At 44.0% G+C, this 22,578-nt stretch overlaps 1 protein-coding gene across 5 annotated transcripts in view; it reads left to right on the top strand.

Moving 5' to 3' along the window:
- Positions 1–11,942, top strand: part of STAT4 (signal transducer and activator of transcription 4) — a 92,990-nt gene extending 81,048 nt beyond the window's left edge. For all 5 annotated transcript variants that reach the window (XM_046019319.1, XM_046019320.1, XM_046019318.1 and 2 more), the window contains 10 exons: positions 191–274; positions 1,791–1,889; positions 4,489–4,624; positions 6,790–6,839; positions 7,300–7,394; positions 7,691–7,827; positions 8,155–8,346; positions 9,645–9,711; positions 10,092–10,200; positions 11,686–11,942. In XM_046019319.1, the coding sequence (XP_045875275.1) occupies positions 191–274; positions 1,791–1,889; positions 4,489–4,624; positions 6,790–6,839; positions 7,300–7,394; positions 7,691–7,827; positions 8,155–8,346; positions 9,645–9,711; positions 10,092–10,200; positions 11,686–11,712 (996 nt within the window). In that variant the 3' untranslated portion in view covers positions 11,713–11,942. The remainder of the gene's footprint in view (positions 1–190; positions 275–1,790; positions 1,890–4,488; positions 4,625–6,789; positions 6,840–7,299; positions 7,395–7,690; positions 7,828–8,154; positions 8,347–9,644; positions 9,712–10,091; positions 10,201–11,685) is intronic.
- The last annotated feature ends 10,636 nt before the right edge of the window (positions 11,943–22,578 follow it).

Below are 22,578 nucleotides of genomic sequence, written 5' to 3'. Positions count from 1 at the left end.
GAGGTTTAACCCACTGAGCCACCCAGGTGCCCCTCTAAATAACTTTTTTAAATAATAAGAGGGAATATCCCATAATAGAGAATGTTTGGGGTATTTACTTTAAGACTTTGTTAATTTTTATAGAAGCAGGCCTAATAAGAGATAGCAGGAGTACATTTGTAAGTTAACAATTGATTTCTTTCTTCCTTAGGGTTGTCACATGGTGACTGAAGAGCTTCATTCTATAACCTTCGAAACACAGATCTGCCTCTATGGCCTGACCATAGATTTGGAGGTAGGCGTCAATCAAGTATTTACTAATAATATATTCAGTCATTGACTGGCATTTATAGATGAAAGCTGAGTCTTTTCTGGGTTTTAGTACATTCCCTATTTATCATTTTTGTTTAGAATTTTGTTTAGAAACTTTAGTTTAGGAAACCAATATGTCAGATAGTTACTAATTAGTCAACATTCTACTATTAGAATGTATACTATTCTGGTTTAATACAGTGATCAAATCTCATGGGCATTATCAGTTGAATATCTGCTGAATAGTTGGTTGCCCAGAGTGCATGTTTGTTGGCTCATTTTCTGGGATCTTCTGAGTCATGAGTAGTTCGTGGAAAGCCTAAAGAGAATTAAGTATCCTTAAACCATGTCACTTAACAATATATTTTCCAAAAATTTAACTTGTCCATGAAATCCCTCAGAACGAAAGCTTTTTTAATGTAATGAGTAAAGACAAATGATAGGAACATTAACGATACACTGTTTTGATCCTCTTCTAACAGTCACTATTGTACTCAAAGGAGAAATAAAGAAATTTTGAGGATTAAACTGGACATGACTATGAGCTCCTTGAAGGCAAGGCATCATGACTTTGTCACTCCATTAGCCATGACATGGTGCCTGGCCCATAGCAGAGGCTCAACACAGGTCAAATCAGTGAATGGCTGGTGCATGAAGGAACAGTTTACAGCCCTGAATATGATACTGTTTGTGGGATGTATTGGTTTAGAGTTCTGCTTTTCCTTTTTTACTGTAATGAGTGGAAATATGTAAAAATTGTCCATAAATGCCTTCCTCATCACTTCTTCCCACACTTCTGTTTCTGTTTCCATGAGCTGTTAACTGAGGGATCTCGCTGTCCACAGAAATCCAACCACTGTTACTGAGAAGGGACTAATGTAGGTTGATTGCATTTTCACCCTGGTCTGTGAAAGCCTGTTTGTTCCATGAAGCTGAGGACAACAGTCCCAGCCCTGCTAAGCTGAGTTCCACAGCAGACCGGGCCGCTGACTTTCTCATAAAGCCTGCGACATTGCTTCCCTCCCCATCTTCTGCAGTGAAAACGCCCATGTCTACCACTGACGTTAATTAGATGTCAGATCATAAATGGAATATGTTGATCCATTTCATAGATAAATTAAAATTAAATTAATTCCTTATCGTAACTTACTAAGAGTACAGCCACAAAATCAATACAAGTTCTAATTAGTTGCTCTATGTGATATAAGTGTAAACATTTGTGCGATGTTGAGGGAAAACACTGGAGAAGCTAAGTGACCGAGCACTCCGAGAGGATTCCCGTTTTTATGGCTTCTTCCATCCCTACAGCTTGATTCATATGTGCTCAGAAAATTCCTGTTCCTTCACAAGTCATTTTAGTAACCAGGGCAGGGAAGACACCAGGATTAAAGGAGTAGAGCTGGCTTGAGCTGGCCCTTTAGGGGACAGAATCAAGAATAAAGTCAGCGCAAGGTGAACTACCTGTAATAACAGTGCTTTTTTTTTTTTTTTTAAACCAGACCAGCTCGTTACCTGTGGTGATGATTTCCAATGTCAGTCAGTTACCTAATGCTTGGGCATCCATCATTTGGTACAATGTGTCAACCAGTGATTCGCAGGTAGAGTCTCTGTACCTATCTCTCCTCCTTTAATTCTATTTGATTTGTTTTATTGTCAAAAAACCCATCTGAATCAAAAGACATACGTATATGACTTTGAATACATATTTTATGTATATATATTATATTATATATACGAAATTTGGCATGTCTTTGTAGGTTGTTTTCTTCCAGAACTCCAATATATTTAATATTTAGTTGCATGAATCCTCTCTCATATTATATTTAAAGTGATGTGTTTTGACGTACTTGGACGCCGGAAGAATTCCGGCTGCAAAACTGACGGACGGGCCGGGATTTGTTACTTCTGTGGGTCCTATCCGCTCCCAGCAATGTGCCTCACAGAGAGTTCTAGCACCACCCGGTGGCTCTGTTAACGGGACTGTGGGGAGACTTCTTGGTCTGGAATTTAATGTCTGGCTGCTGTGTTTACCTCCTTAACTTCTTCTGGCCATACCTCCACACAGACTTTTCTACGAAGGCAGAAAATTAGTTCCCAAATAAATGACTAGAATATCATCCAGTGTTGCCTAACTACCCTCGGACTATACAAATTTTCAAGCTGATGATAGATTTAATCCGCTCTAGGCCCAAATTGAGTTTTAATGCCATCTGGTGGTTATTTGAGACATTGATCAAAAATTGGCTGCAAGTTACAAAGCTAGCTGAAAACAGATGCTCTTCTTAAAAGACATCCAGGGAAGAGAGTGACAAGAAAAGATGAGTCAGCCCTTCCCCTTGTTCCCTCTTACAGAATCTCTGTGTGTTGTCTTGGAAACACAAGACCTAGAGAAAACAGGTCAAATATAAATAACATTTCTTCTTAATTCAAAGCAAATATTCACTGTTCAGGGAAAAAATTTTTTTTACCTTAGGTCCTAGCAAAATAAGAACAGACGTGATGAGTTAGCTCTGAGTATTTTTCCTTCTTTAAAAAATGTACCCAATAATGAAACAACGTGGAAGATGACTTGGCCTGATTCCTTCTCATCCTCCCTAGCCCTGGCATCCGAGACAGATGAATTGCAGAGAGGAAGGCTGCATAGGGTGCGTGGTGGGTCACTTCCTCACAGGCTGCAGTGAGTGCGGGGCTCGCTAGAGAAGTTATCCTGCCTCAAAACCAAGAAAAGCCTACAGCCCTGGAATGAAGTGCCATTCCCCACTAGGAGCTACACATGTTCAGAGCTTCTCGTTCAGCTCCAAGGTGGAGGAGGAAAGATGGGTCACTCTCTGTCCCCGAGTGCGGCACTGTTGCACTCGGCGTCCCTCAGCATCCTTCTTCTGTCAGAAAGCCACCGGAGGGGCGCCGGGGGGCTCAGTGGGTTAAGCCGCTGCCTTCGGCTCAGGTCATGATCTCAGGGTCCTGGGATCGAGTCCCGTGTCAGGCTCTCTGCTCAGCGGGGAGCCTGCTTCCCTCTCTCTCTCTCTCTCTCTCTCTCTGCCTGCCTCTCCATCTACTTGTGATCTCTCTCTGTCAAATAAATAAATAAAATCTTTAAAAAAAAAAAAAAAGAAAGCCACTGGAGTTGTCACACGAGCCATCCCAGACTCCGCTTGCTCCTGGATGAGGAACATGGGCAGCAGGTCATGTACAGCTTACAGTGGAGATGCACGGAGTCCAACATAACACCGAACTCTAGTTTCTCTTCTTCATGCTCTTCTGCTTCAAGACCCAAGTCCCCAGACCTCAGTTAGGTTCTATGCCGTTTGGTCATTTATCCAGACACAGTTCTCTGATTCAGGGGAAACAGCTTCTCTAGAAATTCTCTCCATTCCTCCCCTTCCTATCTCCCACTTCCTGTTGGAGGCTGTATCGTCTTTTATTCCCACCTTCTGAAATCTCGTGGATTGGTTCCTTTTCTTGCTGCCCGATGTAGTTTATGCTTCTCCCTGTACTGCACTACGTTACCCAATTCTTCCCTCCTCCTGTCTTTAAAACATCTTTCTTGGCTTTCACACCTTCTGCTTTCCAGTAATCTAAAAGGAAGTCTTCTCTTTCACTCTTGTTGACCCAGTTTCTGGTACGAGCAATCTGATTTGCAGTTAGTCAGACAGAAGGTTCTCTTGTCCAGAACGAAGAGAAAGACACTATACTGTTCACAAAATAGGACTCAGGTTAATTATGAGTTCACATTGTAGGGTCACCTACGTTAGCCCGAGGCTTAGCTTTTTGTGCTTTGGGATTCTTTGTTTGGTCAAAGTATAACTTGTACCAATCCATGATAAACTAATTAAATAACTCAATATAGGTTTTGCTTAAGATTGATATATTTCAGAAAAGAATATTTGCCCAGTGATTTGTTGGACAGTATTATAAGTACTTGTATGAATTGATTGATAGCCCATAATCCAAGGAAAGTTACGAAATGCCCAATGATTCCTTCAAGGATAAGATGGAGCCATATATTTTATTGGACCCAAGGGTTAAGGAACTCTTTAGGAAAATCAGTGTCAGTTAAAAAGCACATCAGAGATGAAGTGATATTTCGTATATTAACTTAGATTGGCCTAAAGAGTTTAAAACAGGCATTTTGGATACTGAATTATAGTGTGTTCAATGTGATTAATGACTATGATCATCATTACGACTCTATTTCAGAACTTGGTTTTCTTTAATAACCCTCCATCTGCCACTTTGAGTCAGCTCCTGGAAGTGATGAGCTGGCAGTTTTCATCGTATGTCGGCCGTGGCCTTAACTCAGATCAGCTCAATATGTTAGCAGAGAAACTTACAGGTGAGAGTGGGTGGATATGGGAGACTGCCCTCTGTTTGGGGTCCTCAAGCACTTTAAAGAGCCATGTGATATTACTACTATTATTAATAATAATGATAGTCACAATTTATTGAGTGCCCACTGTATTGCCAAGCACAGAGCTAAATGTTATGTTGTCTTTCTTGGGAAAGGGTAACTCATTATTCCATCCATTTTATAGATGGGGATACTGAAATTCAGAGGTTAAGTGACTTACCATGCCTGTGTGGCTAGTACATAGCAAAGCTAAGACACAGACCAGGCCTGTCCAGTTCCAAAGCCCCTTCTTTTCCATTCTGCTTTCCAGTCTCTGGGGTGTTTGATGCCATTTCCACTGAGTGTGATGTGAAGCCTTAATGGTGCTTTGACTTTCCTACTAATATCACAATGGTCCTTTTTTTTAAATTTCTTTTCTTTTTTTATTTATTTCCAGCGTAACAGTGTTCATTGTTTTTGCACCACACCCAGTACTCCATGCAACACGTGCCCTCCCTATTACCCACCACCTGGTTCCCCAACTTCCCACCCCCGGCCCCTTCAAACCCTCTGGTTGTTTTTCAGAGTCCATAGTCTCTCGTGGTTTGCCTCCTTGTGGGGGGTTCATCTCCCCTTCCAGTTTCCCTCAACTCCCTCTCCTCTCCATCTCCCCATGTCCTCCATGTTCTTTGTTATGCTCCACAAATAAGTGAGACCATATGATACTTGACTCTCTCTGCTTGACTTATTTCACTCAGCATAATCTCTTCCAGTCCCGTCCATGTTGCTACAAAAGTTGGGTATTCGTCCTTTCTGATGGAGGCATAATACTCCATCGTGTATAATATCACAGTGGTCCTTAACCAACTCGACAATAGCTGATTTCAGGACTGGGGAATTTAATAGAAATTAAAAGCCACCCGGACAATACTTAATTCTCCATATCAAGAAAATTTCAGTTTTGACTAACATGTTTCAAGTTTGCAAAATAGAATCATTGGTACTTCCTGCAGTGACTGTAGTTGAAAGATTTTTCCAAAATAATTTCAAAAGATACTTATATTTCAGTAAATCTGGGGTGAACATAGTTACCACCAAAAAAGAGTTGAGATGGCATGTGTATACAACTCTAGTCAAAGTAGGGCCACGGAGGCATTTGAACATCAGCAGTGAACTCGTGTGCGATTTGCCCGGTGAGGCTGTGTTGCCACTATCTGATCCACAGATATTTAAATCAGATCTTTGGGGAATATTTAAAAATTTAGTTAATGTGAACTTATTTAGTTTATAAACTGCAATGGTAGGCATATTTGTTGAGTGAATAAAGTTTTTAATATGTAAGATAGATAGCAGCCATGTCCTTCCAGATCTTTAGGGAATTATCCTTATGAGCATAATTTCCTTAAAAATGTAGATAGAAACTCTTGTGCCCTTTCATTGCCCTGGATCAGAGTAGCCAATGGCTTCTTATTGCCCAATGGATCTCGAGTTCATTCTTTTCCTATTAGTAATTAGGATTCCTGGTGATCTGGCTATATCTAACTTATATAAATTTGTTTTATGTTTATTTACCAACATCAGGCCGCTCTTGCTGTCTCCTATATAAGCTGTGTTCATGTCCACTATGTTTCATCCTTCATTATTCTTACTAGAGTGTGGTTTCCTCTTCCTTCTTCTCTGATAATTTATTTCATATCTATTCATGGGGACCTGGCCCTAGATACTCACCCTCTTTCTAAAGTCTTCTTAGCTCCTCCATTGAAAATAATATTTTCTTAGAAAATACATTTCATGGTATCTTAACATTTTTACTGTTTCTAGCATTAAATACACTGCAAACCCATAACAGGTGCTTAAGAAATTTTTGAAAGGGGCTGGGTAAAGTCCTAATTGTGCACCTTGTGGCACCTGGATGGCTCAGTTGATTCAGCGTCTGCCTTTGGCTCAGGTCATGATCCCAGGGTCCTAGGATCGAGTCCCACACTGGGCTCCCTGCTAGGCAGGGAGTCTGCTTCTCCCTCTCCCTCTACCTGCCTCTCTGCCTATTTCTGCTCTCTATTTCTCTGTCAAATAAACAAATAAAATCTTTTAAAAATAAGTAAATAAATTGAGCACCAAAGTGAGAAGTCTAATTGTTTAATAAAAATCTTGTTCTTTTCTTTTTTTTTTAGTCCAGTCTAGCTACAATGATGGTCATCTCACCTGGGCCAAGTTCTGCAAGGTACAAATAGGGGAACAAAATATTATTCAGAAAAAAAATTTTAAGTAGTGTTTCTTTTTCAGCCTCCACATCATAATCTGGGATTTTGAGGGTTTCCTGGATGCAGTTATTTTTTTTTTTTTAAACTCTAAACTGTTGTCTTATGTTTAAAGGAAGTATTTTGAGCTGCCTGGATGGCTCAATCAGTTGGGCAACCAACTCTTGGTTTCTGCTCAGGTCATGAGCTTCGGGTCCTGGGATAAAGCCCTGCATCAGATCAGGCTCCCTATTCAGTGGGGAGTCTGCTTCAGGATTTTCTCTCTCCCTCCACCCCTCCCCCCTCTGGCTTTCTTTCTCTAAAATACATAAACATTTTTAAAAAGTTTAAAGGAAGTATTTCATTGAAAAGTGGAATTTGAATTATTGTATCAACACTACTGTTAAAATAATCATTGTCCTGACATGTTTTTTATTACAATAGGAACACTTACCTGGTAAATCATTTACCTTTTGGACATGGCTTGAAGCAATATTAGATCTAATTAAGAAACACATTCTTCCTCTTTGGATAGATGGGTGAGTTACAGGCTATATTTTCCATGTGAGTTCATTAGGTTCTTATTTTTAAGCTGTTGTTTTTTTTCCTTTTTCTTTTCTTTTTAAGCATGTTTATTGATGGGGGGTGGGGAATAGTTCAGTTTCTTACATTCCTCACAGAGTACTGATATTTACTTTAATCTTACAGGAGTATTTCATTGACTTTTTAATATATTCAGACCGAATTTAGGTCTGTTCTATGTAAATGAAATAAATACAAATGTAATAAATTGCAGTGTTTGGTCAGATACAACTGTGCATTGTTCTATTTTTAGGTATGTCATGGGCTTTGTTAGCAAAGAGAAGGAGCGCCTCTTGTTAAAGGATAAAATGCCTGGAACCTTTTTGTTACGATTTAGCGAAAGCCACCTCGGAGGGATAACTTTCACCTGGGTCGACCATTCTGAAAATGGTACCTGCGCACCGTTGCTCACACATTGGGTTTGGCTCTCGGTATTTCCGTTTTCAGAAGTGTGTAGCATGGTGTTCTGCTTTTCACGTGTCCAGGGGGCTGAATGCTGGTTGTTACAGCTGTCCCAGAAGAGAGTCCCACGGATTTCTCACGGCCTGTGCGGGTGTCCTCTCCAGCATGGCAGGCAGCGCTGCCCGCACGGCGGGGAAGGGCCGGCCTTGTTCGAGAGCCAGGGACGTGGAGATGATGCGGGCAGGAAGAATGGGCCCACAGATGCCTGCAGGAGCCTGAGTGTCCCCCCCACACCCCCCCTTTCTGTCTCTCCAGGAGAAGTGCGATTCCACTCTGTGGAGCCCTACAACAAAGGCCGGTTGTCCGCTCTGCCGTTCGCCGACATCCTTCGAGACTACAAAGTTATTATGGCTGAAAACATTCCCGAAAACCCTCTGAAGTACCTTTATCCTGACATTCCCAAAGACAAAGCCTTCGGTAAACACTACAGCTCCCAGCCATGCGAAGGTTAGGTTCTTTCTGTTCGCCTGTTTTCGTCAGCTTTTAGCAAATAACCTCGTATTGCAGTAAAGTAAACGAAGTTCCTCTTTCGATGTTTACTTTGACTGTCATAAGCCATAGGGCGTCTGTGGCGGTCAAGGCCTTAAAAACGAAGTAGGGTGTCAACAGTTCCTGAAGAGGGACATCTGGGCGGTCCATCCTGAGTAGTCAGTGCCCATAGGTCGTGGGGCCGTGGCGCTGACTCACGGCTGCCTGCAGAGCTCCGGCTTCCCCCCTACAATGGGAGTGGGGCTAACTTCACATCTGTGACTGGGAGAGGAAAAGGAAGAGGAGGCAATGATTAGAGAGCTGTCAAGAGTTATGGAAGGCGCCTGAGTGGCTCAGTGGGTTAAGCCTCTGCCTTCGGCTCAGGTGCTAATCCCAGGGTTATAGGATTGAGCCCCGCATCAGGCTCTCTGCTCAGTGGGAAGCCTGCTTCCTCCTCTCTCTCTGCCTGCTTGTGATCTCTGTCAAATAAATAAATAAAAACTTATTAAAAAAGAGTTATGGGAGTCTGTTTTCTGCAAAGGAAACCGGAGGTTTATAAGCTTTACATTTTTTGCCTCACTGTAGTCTCATGATTGCGCTTGGGCAGTTTGCTTGCCAGGGAGGGGGCGAGGGGGTCCCCGCTTCTTTCTCCACCTGCTGGCCTGCCGGTAAGTCTGGACACACCCCCTTTGCTGGTTGTATCCTAAGGGGCTAAAATAATACCCGACCAAAAGAAGCATTTGGTAAATATTTGTTAAATACATGAAGAATATAACTAAAATTACCTACATAATTGTAATGTAAGTTTACCATTCTGTATCTCCAATGCAAGCGTACACAATCCGTTAAAAATGCTCATCCATAGCAACTGAATCTCTGAGCCCCATCTTGCGGAATAGCCTACAACTGTCACCCACAGACGCTGACCTGCTCTACCCTACTGAGTTACAATAAATCCCCCAATACGCAAATCAATCAAATATAATCAAACTTAAACATAACACTGAACACAGGTCATATAGTTGACTCCCACTTTTTCTCACGCATTTTGGAGACAATGATGTGTAAAGTCAGATTAGGCCTGCCAGGAGGTTTTTCTCTTCTTACACGTTTTATGTTCATTTCAAATACTGTTTCATCTATTCAACTATAAATTTTTGTGAGTCACTAAAAAATCATAATCTCCCTCTTCTTTTTAACATTAGTTATATTTTTCTAGACTTTAAAAAATTTATTAGTAATATTGATAACATTTTTCTCCTGCCTTTCTTTTTCAGTTTCAAGACCAACAGAAAGGGGGGACAAAGGTTATGTTCCATCTGTTTTTATACCCATCTCAACAATGTAAGTAACCTTAGCCGCATGTAAAATATCTCTTACTGAATTTTTCTTTTTTAAAAAAAAGCACTTATACATGAAATTTTAGGATAGAGCTGAGTACCGATATACCTGATGATAAAGCATTTTAATGTTCAATGTCCCATTTGCTCTAATACATAAAGCTAGTCTTCAGGAAGCACCATGGTCTACCGTGACTGGAATTATAAAGTTGCCTTTTTAGATGTCATATATCCTAGAGTACGCTGAATGATCTGATTTCAAACCATGAATTAGGCATCTCAGAGAAACAAATAGATGAGGCCCTAGAAATGAGTTCCTGACACCGTGTCATCTGAAACTGTCATTTTTAATCCTTTTCAACATGTACTTCGTTATCTCTTTAGCCGAAGTGATTCAACTGAACCACGTTCTCCATCAGATCTTCTTCCCATGTCTCCAAGCGTCTACGCCGTGCTGAGAGAAAACCTGAGTCCCACAACAATCGAAACTGCAGTATGTTCCCTTTCTTTTCCGTTGCTCGTCAAGGGCGCTCCTAATGAAGCACTTGTGGGCCGTTAATCAAAGGGGTTGACGTTCCTCCTGAGAAGTGAGAAAACGCTTTTGTTGGACCAAATCCCTGAGCATAACTCTGGGTGTGTCTGTATGTTCCTGCAGGCCGCTGATATGGGCACTGAAAACAGACACCTTCGTCCATTTGAACTGCTTTAAGTTCTCTCCACAAAAGCCATCAAGGGCAAAGAATTCCTCTTCCTCACTCATGTACACTTTGTCCCTACTTCTACCGTCGGCCGCACCACCCCCCACCACTCTCCTGTGTTAATAGACAATATACATTAGTCAATATTTATAAGCCTATAAAGTTCAATATTTATTTTAGTTCGAGAATCACAAATTCCAATTTTCTTTATTAATTTTTACCTGCATTATTAGTCCTATCCCAGGAACTTCTTCAAGTAGCACGTGAATTAGTCAGTAGCAGCGTAATAATACTCTCCTGAGAACTTAATCACAATCTTAAATAATGTGATAAGGATACATTGTATCTATTATTATTCCTCAATACCATCAAGTGATTCAGTTTACATTCAGATGAACATATGAGAATAACAGAATCCTGAGCCCCAAGAAATTTGTATGTTGGGTGTGAGGGAGGAATATTTTGACTTTACTCTTAAAGATTCCTTTGGCTGATCGAAGATTTAAATTGACACGAGACAGATTAATAAGGAAAATCAAATAATTAATAACTAAGTAAAGTACTAACAGGGGGGCCGTAAGAAAATGACGCCCACAGACAAGCAGTTGAGGCTTGTACGCCATTCTGAGCTAAGAAGAAGGGGCAGGGATCTGGGGCTTCAAAGGGACTGAAGACAATTCACAGGAAGATGAAAAAGAGGAAATATTTCATAAACAAATGTTTGCTGGGCCATACAGAAACAATGGGGCACAGAGAAGAATTTTAACAAACAAACTTTGAGTTCCTCCCTGTCTACCACACCTCATTCATATTATACCGTAGTTATCTATGGCGATAACTCCCTTCCTGGAGCCAGATTCTCTGTCTAAATTCTTTTAGCCAGTTAGGGGGAAGGTCAAAATCTCTTCCTGAGCTTTTTGTTTCTTAAAAATAATCAGCCTAAAATAATTTACATGCTAAAAAGACACATTTGGGGTGGCAAATTTTGTTCCTCTACACAGATTATAAAGTTTTAGTCCTCTCAAAGTTTTCCAGGGATGGGGAAACCCAGTCCCCTTTGACAGCTTATTCCAATGTTCGTTGTCTTAAATCATTTAGTTATAAGAAAACTTTTGCTACATTTTTCACACATTTTCTCAGCACATTTTTGTGGGATGAAATTTGTGAATGCTTACTAGTTAAATGGTAGAAAGATTGTGAAGTATTTAGTAGACGAAAAGGTGTTTACCTAAAAAAAAACAGCAGTTTCCTCAAAAGTCATTTTCATTTTCCAATTTTAGATGAAGTCTCCGTATTCTGCTGAATGACAGGAGAAATTCTGGACACTCAAAAGAAGGAAGCAAATGAAAAAGCTTAATGACTGATCTTTGCCAACAATCATACTTATTTCTTCAGCTTTGTACATACCAGTTTCCAGGAAATGGTTGAAGTCTGAAGCTCTCCTCTCAGCGGCATGACACCACCAACTGGGAATGTCCTGACTGAAATGCTAAAAACCAAAGCTTCGGATAAACTTGCAAGATAAGACACTTTAAGAAACCAGTGTTAATATAACATTAACAAAAAATTCATTTGTGTTTGTTTCATTTTTGACTTTGTTTCTCACATGTTACTTATGCTTTGGGCTGTAGAAGGATTAATTGTTAAGATTTCAGAATAGGTCATGAATGACAAAGTCACACCTACATCACTCAAAACCCAGCAAGAAGACCTGAGAGAAAAGCCAAATAAGCTAATATCCTGAGTTCTAGCAGGTGAAAGCCATCACGCTGGATTTCAGACATTCTTCCCTCTGGAGAACCCTCTCTAACTCCCTCGACCACTCTTTTGTCCCTGAAGCAAGCCAAACAGAAGCTAATGTTTAATGGGAAAGATTTCTAAAGAACAGAAGGTCTGAACATAACCTGCCTCCTCAGAGAGATGCCATCTTACCAATGGCATCTTCTACGCCCACTCACATGCGCCCAATTGGATCCTCTATTGTTCCCCCAGAGGCAAACTCTGCACCTGTCCCAAGGCCAGTTCCCTTATTCCTTTGCAAGCTCCTGATAGTAGTCTCTCTCTCTTTTTTTAAAGATTTTATTTATTTGAGAAAGAGAGCAAGAGAGGGGGAGAAGCAGACTCCCCACCGAGCAGAGAGCCTGACGTGGGGCTCAATCCCAGGACCCTGAGATCGTGACCTGAGCCACAGGCAGGCACTTAACCAACTGAGTCACCCAGGTGCCCTTCAGATAGTACTCTTAAGGTCAAGATGTCTGTTACCGGGCTAACTTGAGGTGCATTCTACCAATGCCCTCCTCCACGTGCCCAATTTTCTGCAATTCAAATATATCAATTGGCAGCAAAAGTAGAGGAAATAACCATAAACCTGGTTTAAAGTTACTATATCTTGATGGTATTTTGAATTATAAAGTGATTATTATAGTTTTATCTTTAAAAAGGTAATCTCCTACCAGGATAACTCAAATAATGGGATTTAGAAGCCAAAGAAGGTTGCAGAAGCTTTTCGTTCCCTGGAAGTATGATGTACTCTTCTTTTTTTTTTTTAATTTCATTTTTCTTTATTTGATACTTAACAAATAATGTATTATGCTTTGATGAAAATCCAAATATTTGCTGGTAATTTCACAGTGCAGGATTGAAGTAAAAAGAATAATTTGTAAAGTGCCTCCTGGAAGAATGGGAGCTAAAATGTTATTTTTTAATTATAGCTAAAAGTATTCCTATTAACTTAAGCAACAACAAGAATAATATTGAAGGAAAGCTTTTACATCGTTGTGACCAAAGATCACAAGTATGACTTTGTGAAAATACATGACTTATAGGAACATGGGATAAATGATGCCTTTCCAGCCCTAGTGATGCTCAACTTCAAAGCTAAAAGAAAAGTATGATGTACTCTTACTCAGCAGGATTTTTAAAACTTCTCAGTATAGAGCCTGGTAGCAGAATGCCAAGGTTTCGTGTGTGATCTCAACCACCACTGTTATTTGAGGGCAGACAATGCGAGGACCTCTGCACTGCGCGCCTTCTAACAGAGGCAGAGGCCGTGTCAGAGTAAGAGTTCAGTAAGTGGCTGTTTGCACTTAGATTCAGAAAATCGAAACCAAGTTCTTGATCGCAGGATAGAGTTAGTTCCCAAGAGTGTGAGTCTTGCATTCTAGAAATCATCTTTGTGAGAGGAATGGGACTTTGTCAGGGGATTCCTGGAGACTCCTGTTTAGTTGAGGATAAGATGTGCCACGTGAGATGAAGTGCAGTGAGGGGGAAGGGAATTTAATCACCAAATTTCCCCCAAATCCTCCCACAGAATATTTTTTTCCTTACAACTGGCAGAAAATAAGTAGCATTTAACGAAATAAAATGTAGATTTATTTTTCAAATATTATTCACATTTTCACTCCTCCCTTCACCCACCCCAGACCAATCACAAACGTCCATTTTGCTAATCCCTTTTCAAATTCTTTTTCACATAGGCTCACCTCGACCAAGTGTACTGAATATTAATGCCTTTATCTGGAATACATATTGAAACAAGGCAGTTTCCAGTGAACTTCCTCAAAGTCTTAACGTAGCAAGGAAGGACTCCCCAAAACCCATAAGGAATGAGTATGCTTCTGGCATACACAAGGGATTTTTCTGTTAGCTCGCATGTTCGTGAGGCCCCAGAGCTCCCTGAAGAAGGAACAGCAGAATTAGAGGTCAAACCAATTATACTGTAGCAGATAACCGTGTCAGACTTAGCAAACTGCCTCTGTGCACACCCTTCAATTTCTGACATAATTTTCTTTTTTTCAAATTGATCATGAGCACTGATTGATTTGACTGCTTGCATTTTTCTAAAGATCTATTTATTACAGAGTGAGTGAGTGTGTGTGTGTGTGTGTATACACGCGCGCATGTGTGTGTGAATGGGGGAGCAGCAGAGGGAAAGAATTGTCGAGCAGACTCCTCACCAAGTGTGGAGCCCAACGCAAGGCTCCATCCCAGGACCCGGGAGATCATGACCTGAACCGAAACCAAAAGTTGGCTGCTTAACCGTCTGAGCCACCCATGCACCCCTGACTGCTTACATTTTTTAAAGTCTGGCTGAAGGAAGTACAATATACACATAATAAATTCACCCTTCTCTGACAAACCCATATAATTGTGCAACCGGCACTGTACGACATAGAACATGCCCACCAGAGTCCTCAAAGAGGACACTGTAAAAACACGATGGACAGGCTCTACATCATCTCTAGAGCAAATACACCAAATAATTCTATGGGGCTTCCCATGGGGACAGAGGCTCTAGTTAACACCAATCACACCCTCTCACCCCGTTTATAATCTCTGTATGGCTTCCGGTGCTGTGGATTAGCAGCTCCTACCACGCATGTATGGATAGAAGCCTGGAGGTTCCTGAGTTTGGATGCAAACATCAGTCTATTTTCATAGACTTCTAATTGGAACTTAGAATTTCTTCCAATTAGGAGTAAAGGCGACAAACCATGACCCAAACATTTTTGTCACACATTGTTGTTACAATTACCTCAAACTACTGCTTATGCTAAGCATGATTTTGAAATTGCATTCATCAGACCTGCTGCTAGGTCTTATTTAATGCCATTAACAAAGAGGCCTTTCTATCATTATGCCACAAAGTGGGTTTTAATATCTGATATCTACATTTCCATGTAGTTGGTTTTCTATTTGATCTCTCGTATTTTATTTTATTCAACTAAAAACATTACTCTTTGAAGGAGTTCATAGGTTTCCTCAGACTGCCAAAGGAGTCCATGGAACAAAGCTTAAGAATCCCAGCTCTGGGGGCGCCTGGATGGCTCAGTGGGTTAAAGCCTCTGCCTTCAGCTCAGGTCATGATCCCAGGGTCTTGGGATCAAGCTACACATGGGGCTCTCTGCTCAGCGGGGAGCCTGATTCCTTCTCTGTCTCTGCCTGCCCCTCTGCCTACTTGTCTGTCAAATAAGTAAAATCTTTAAAAAAAAAAAAGACATTATTAAAAAAAAAAAAAAAGAATCCCAGCTCTAGATGACAACCATAATTCTCAACAGATCTTTCCGAAGTCAGACATGTTTTCATCTCTTCTTAGTCTTCGGTGCCTCTCTCAACACCTCCCCCAACAAGGGCTTCTCACCCTGCAAAACATCCGCACACAAGACTGAACTACTTTCAGTTTCTTTGATGGCCCAGGCTCCCTCCCCCCTCCCTCCACAGCATCCTCTCAATTCTCCAGCCCCATCCCAGCCAGCCTGCCACCAGGATAACATTCACACACCCTTCAGGTTCTAGAAAGCCTTCAGCCCAAACCACCACCCCTGCCCCTCCACGTGGACACCTTTATGACTCCAGTCCCTTCACACCTCCTCCAGATGCTCTAGGTGCCCTGGCTCCATTCCTACCGCCGTTGTTGTACAGGCCCATCAGCTATTGTCTTCATTAGACTCTAAGCAAGCTCTGTACATGCAGGGACCGAGAAGGCTTCGTTCACAGTTCTAGCCCTAAAACCTAGCACACTCGGGCCCTTAATAAGTATTTGTCAATAATTTAATATTTGAGCACATAGAGGACAGTAAATCGTTGTTTTCTGCCTGCAAGACTAATCTAGAATTCTCTTTCCAATTCTCCAAATTCTAAAATTATGGGATAGTCACTTGTTGCATGCAAACTGATTAACCAGACATGCTTGCCACTGTTTCCCCTCTCCTCCATCTCACTCATAATTTCCAAACTCTGTAGAAATGCTCTGGATTAGATTGTCTGATTACTAGCACATTCTAACTTCTCTTTTGTTTAGATATCTTCTATGTGCCTAATATCCCAGATGTATGCCTGTGCACAGATGAACCAACTGCTCTTGAAATTTCCCATAATTCTGCCTTTATGAAGCTCACTGCCTTTATACTCCTCCCCTGGGTGAAAGACTTACACAACACTCTCTTACATTAGACTCCAAAGTCATTCCCTCAGATGTCTCACAGAGCGTGGCCAATGGGAGGAAACCTGGAGGCTGTCAGGACAGGGATGGGAGTGTGGTCGGGAAGGGTGTGGAGGAGTGGTGCTCTCATTCACATCCTTAGGGGCGTTTTTCAGAATACACGTGCTCGTTATTCTCTGCCCCTCAATTCTAGCTCAACAGGTCTAGAGCCAGTGTTGAGGTCTGGATGGTTGAATTCACCTGTGGTTCCTGATTCCAGTATTGGTCAATGGTGTGATGCACTGGTAAAAAAATATCACTATTGTGTATCAGGGACTGATTACTTTTCTCAACTCAGGTTTCCCATCTGAACCGTAAGACACACTCAGTGATTTACTTGACTATTTCCTCAGTTGTCCCAAGGATGGTAGCTAGTGCCATTCTAGGTATAGAAGAGAGACCGTAATTCATACACAAATGCCTCAGGGGACTAGGCTGAATCCTTTCATGAAACCTGGGATGAAGCAGGCTGTCACAGCACAAAGTCCCTCCTGTTGTGAGGAGAGATGAAAACAGAAAAATAATAAACAACAAATTTAATAAGTGCTATGAAGACCATATAGAGTAGTTGAAAAGAGTGGTCAGTGAAGGTCTCTCTGGGGAGATACTTGATCTGAGACCTAAAGAATGAGAAGGAGCAGGTCCATGGACACAGCCAGGAACACAGCATCCTAAAAGAACAGTACACACATGAGACCCTGGCTGATAAAATCTTGAGTGCTTGAGGCCACAGGGAGGGAATGTGGTGAGGCATGGAGTGACTGGGACAACACGGGTAGGAGACAGGGGCAAGACCAGATCATGTAGGGCTCTATAGGGGAAGCCAAAGGCTCTGAATTTTATTGCAAGTGCTATAGGAAAAAAGTGGTGTTATTATTTTTGTTCCTTCATTACCTAAGCTTTTGTTTGTTTTAAGTAAATATGTAACAAGTTTTCTATGGGAGAACTCTCCTTTCCTTCAATTTCACAGTACTTCGTTAGTGTGCAACCTGAGCAGTTGCCCGGGGCCAGCATTCATAAGGACTTCATGTTGGTGTAATGCCCTACATTGCCTTCTAGAAATTCTTGTAAGTTCTGAATAAAGGACTCCATATTTTCATTTTGCACTGGACTCTGCCAATTATATAGCCTGTCCTGTCCTTCACACGGGAAGATAAACATCCCTTTGCGTTGTGGGAATCAGGTGAGGAGCCCTTTGCGTTTGTCGCAGCCCCGGGACTGGCGCTCACTCTCACACGACGCCGAGGGCTGTGGCACGGCGCGATGGGTCCCTTCGCACACTGGAATCCGAGGTTGGGACCCCTCACCCCAAGTCGCTGGTGTCCTTCGCTAGTGACGGAGCCGAGCCGGCCCCGTCCGTGCCTCCCGCCGTCATTCAATGAGCGGTACCGACGGCTGGCGGGACCCAGACTATTTCCCCGGGTCCGTCAAAATTCTGAAGCCGCGGGGCGGTGACCAAACCACTCCCCCACTATACCCCTCCCCCACTGCCTCGGTGTAATCTCCGCGACGCGGAAGGCAGGGGCAAGACGACTCCAGGAGGGGAAAAATGCCTTTGGCAGATACAGCAAAAGGGCTCCGGAGGCAGCAGCCAGCCCCGACCTCCCCCTGCACCGCAGCTGGGGGGTCCGAGCCCGAAGGACGCGGGGCTCGCACGAGTGAGCCCGCTCGCCGACGGCGGAGATGGACCGGACGCAGGGAAAGGGAGAAGAAAGAAACGGTGAGCGCGGGAGGCTGGTTTCCAGCGCCTTCAGGGGTTAGAGCACATCCCCTCGCTCCTTCCAAAGTTAACGCGCGCCGCCCGGCCCCGGCCCCCGCCTTCCGTCCCGTCGGGCCTCCCCCCTCAGACTCAGCCCGCTGGAGGGCGCAGGCAGGTGCCTCCCGTCCGGGGCTGGCGGTCGCGTCCCGCCCCCGACTCCGACCCCTTCCGCACCCCCGCAGGCTCGGCGCTGGGGGAACCCTGACCCTCGGCCAGTCGGTGGGAAAATCCCCGGGCCTGCGCCTGCGCACTGCGCCCTGACACTGTTCACTTTCGCTTTTCGGTTTCCTCCCAATCCCGCTCCTTCTCGCTCCAGGGCCGTTTCCCCGAAATCACGTGGGGCGGCTCTTCCGAGCGTCGGCGCCCCTCCCGCCGCGCGCCGGCTGGCGGCCTGGGAGGCGTTGCCAGGGGGCCGCCGCCTGGGGCGCAGACTTCGCAGGTGCTCAGACGGTGTTCGTACCATGAATTGAAATGTGCTCCGTACAAGCATTTGTGCAAACAGGAGAAGACAATTATAGAGTAACCCACCGCCCAGAAACTTGAACATTTTCTAATATTGTCCCTGTCTCTCCCGCTTTCCCCTTCTGAGTGTTCCATGATCTACATTTCTATATATCCTTACAGCAGTAGGATATTGTTTGCTTTCCTGCATTTAATTTAATTTTATACGTGGATATTTCCCAATAATTAGTCTTTGAAAGCATAACTTTCATATTCCAGCATATGAATATCGAAAATGCAGAGAACCAGAGTGGAAAGATTCCTAGAACTGTAGCATCATGCGAACTGATGAGTTACTCCAGCGCTTCAACTTCTCATCATGAAATGTGGTTTCTAGCCTCCTCACCAACCTGACTCTCCTTTAAAGAAATACCGGACGAGGGGTATTCGTCTTACCTGCTATTTCCGATTGAGCTCTAGTGACTTACCAGATACACTGTTGAAAAGTATTCCCAAGCTTGGCGCTGGCACCAGAGAGTACCTGTCCTTTGTTGCCTTTTTTTTTTTTAAACCCAAATACAGGTCTTTGCATTTACTCTCTTAAGTATTATCCAGTTGGTGTCGGCACAACAACATTCTACCGAAGATGACTTAGACTTTTTATTCCGTCTGTGAATTAGGGGCTATTTCAGCCGGTGGAGGGAATCTCAGGGCCTTACAGCACTGACCACAAACAAACACCTCTTACTCACGGCCTGTGGGTAGGCCGCAGCAGTTCTGTCCCGGGGGGTCGGTGCAGGGGGGCTCCTCACCTCTCTGCTTCTAGGACTCAGGCTGGAGGAGCCGCGGCTGCTTGCGCCTGCCAGTGCGCAGAAGGAGCATGCGGACAAGTGGATCACACCGAACATTCGCAGTCCCAGGTCGGTTAGAGCTGAGTACCTCCCATCTGCTTCTATTCCATATCTGGCCGGAGTGAACCGAGGCAAGGAGTGGGAAGGGAAAGAAAAAAAAATGGAAAAATAACACAATCTACCAAACATGGTATTAGCTATTTTTTCCAGATTTGTATCTTTGGCAACGTTGACACGGTTGGCAGAGAGATACAGTTTCCTAAACGGGCCGTTCTAAGGGGGCCTTCACACATTTGGGTTTTTCACTTCTGGATCTCTCGTTTTTCTGTTCGGTTTGGTTTTTTATTGAGTTGCTTTTTCAACGGTCGGTATGTAAGTCACACTTACAAAATACATAAGCTTGCCCCCCTGGAACTTGGAATCTTGGAGGGAATAAGGCTCGGACGCTTCCAAAACCATAATATAGGGAGTGTGCGGTGATTGTTGACAAAAATGGAGACACTTGTGTATCATATTATTTCAGAGACAAGATTAATGATCACGGGGTGAGGTGGTTCCAGAAGGAGAATATAGGATTTGGGCTTAGTTTTAACAAAATGGGGTCAAGATTTGATAGGTGAAGTAAGGGGCAGCACATGACATTTAGTATGTGCAACACTTGCCGGTGGTATGAGCAAAGGGACAGAAACAGGGAAATGAAAAGCTTGGGGATGGAGGCAAAACAGAGGATAGAGTTTCCTCAGGTAACGGGACAGTGGGAGACAAGGTTGGAGAGAAGGGCAAGGACATTCTGTGGAGGATCCAGACTCACAGGGTTTGTTTTTATCATAAATGCAATGAGAGTTGTCAAGGCTCTTGAGCAGGGACTGAGTGTATCACTGGGGTTAAGGTTTTAGAGAAATTAATTTGGCAAATACAGTGGAGAGGAAAGCGATGGAAGAAGGTAGTCTCCCTGGTCTCTAGCATTCAGTTCTGAAGTGATGTGAGCTACGGGAGAGTATGGTCAATGACGGTACAACAAAGGAGGATAAAGACGGAGGGAAGGAGGCATCCATAGAACTTGATAACAAGTTCTGACTCTTCTTAGAGTCAGATTTTCTTAAACATTGTCTGGGCCCTTAATGCAGGTGAGTAGGAGGGAAAGGGCATTTTATGGTGGCCTGGCATCTTTTCTTACAGAAGGCAGCTACTTTGGTACCAAGGGTCATTGCTATCACAGATCAGTACTGGCTTTGTCAGGGTGAGTATGTGACCAGAAGGAATGTATAGCTGTGGGAAGCGAAAAACTACCATAGAAACACATTTAAGCATATCTGTGGGAAATTAATTAGATCCTTTTCCTACCCAAGTTTGCCTATTCTTCAAGGCTTGATTCAAGTTCCCTCTGCTTGAAGGAGCCGGCTTATCTGATGGGCGTACATCCCAATAAGTCGGATCTAGGAGCACCTGGGTGGATCAGTCATTCAGCGTCTGCCTTTGGCTGGGTTATGACTCCAGGTTCCTGGGATAGAGCCTGCACTGGGCTCCTGGCTCAGCGGGAAGCCTGCTTCTCCCTCTCCTGCTTGTGTTCCCTCTCTTGCTGTCTCTCTCTTTCGCTCTCTGTCAAATAAATAAATAAAATCTTTTTTAAAAAAAAGATCGAATCTAGGCTGGCCTGTGGGGTGCCTACCTGGGGGAGTGCCATTTAAGCTGAGTTTCTAGCTAAGACATAAAAGATGAGTAAGCCAGGAAAGAGGCTGGGGGAAAGCCGATATTGCTCCAGAGGGCTTTCCAAGTGGAGAACTGCTGGTGAGAAGTCCTGAGTTTGGGGAAAGAGCTTGGCATATTCAAAAACTAAAAATGCTGAAGTACAGAAAGGAAAGAGTGTCACAGGATAGGATTAGGGAAAGAGGGGAACTGAGGCTTCATAAGCTATATTTAGAAATTTGAATTCTGTAAGAAAAGCCATCATGGGATTTTTCAAGTTGGCAAACACATGATCTGCTTTGAAATTTAAAAAAAAAATCAAACTGCTGTACGGAGAATGGATTAAAAGGGAATTAAAGGCAGGGGACCTGGCTGCCTCAGCTGGTAGGGCAAGCGAGTCTTGATCTCGGGACTGAGTTCAAGTCCCATGATGGGTGTAGAGTTTACTTAAAAAACAAATAAACGTTAAAGGGGGCGGGCAATGTAGAGCTGAAGTGAGGCAGCCACTTGGGACTCTAATGCAATTATCCAAATGGGAAAAAAAGGGGATGGTGTGAGACAGAGAGAAGCTGGTGAGACTTGAGGAATATTTGGCAAGAAGAGTCAAGGAGGCGTGAGCACCATGGGAGTGGAGGGAGAAGACAGTGTCAAAGAGGACTCCTGGCTGCCACGTGCCGGCTCCAGCAAAAGGGCAGGTTTGAGGAGAAAGATGATGAGTTGGTTCTGAATGTAACTAGTTTGCAGAACCTACCCGACAGCCTCGTGGAACAAGGGAAGACTGCGCACGAGGGCGCGGAACGTGGAGGAGGTGGGACAGGACGCGCGGGTGCGGACGGGACACACAGATGCCCCCCACGCCAGCAGGCAACTGTGCGTGCGGCCCCCGCGCGCCCGCGTGAGCAATGTTCGCCAACCCGAGCGGCCTCGGGCCCGGACAACCTCTCAGTCCCGCCACGGAGGAGCGGAGATGGAGAAAGATGCCGCGGAGGCGGGAGGACGCAAGCAGGAGTGGGTCCTGAGACATGGAGGGTCAGCTGTGCCAAGCGTGTCTGAGGGTTCAGACGAGGGCAGAACCGGTCCCGGGAAGCAGCAAGCAGGTGAGGGGCCGGCTCAGACCGAGTTCCCACCCGTCCCGGCCTTGGGATCTCCAAGCCTGGGCCTGTGCAAACACAGACATCTTCTTAGTTGTCAACCGCAAAGTCTGGAGGTAACCGCCAGCCCGCCAAGTTGCGACACCGGGTCAGCCTCGGGACGCCCCACGGGGGCCCTACTCGGGGCCCAGCCAGGCCTCGGCCGGCTGGCGCGGCGGCGGCCGCGGCGGGGAGGCAACGGGCCCGCGGAACAGCCGCGTCCGATTGGCCGCGCGCGGCAGCCGCCCGATGATTGGCGGAGGCGCGAGGAGGCGGGGCGCCGGGAGCTGTCTTTTCCTCTAGCGGCTACTTTCGGTTTTCTGCAG

The sequence above is a fragment of the Meles meles genome, chromosome 9, assembly GCF_922984935.1.
Source record: "Meles meles chromosome 9, mMelMel3.1 paternal haplotype, whole genome shotgun sequence".
NCBI classification, from domain to species: Eukaryota; Metazoa; Chordata; class Mammalia; order Carnivora; family Mustelidae; genus Meles; species Meles meles.
The sequence above is the reverse complement of the archived record's forward strand: the minus strand, read 5'-3'. Positions and strand labels throughout refer to the sequence as shown.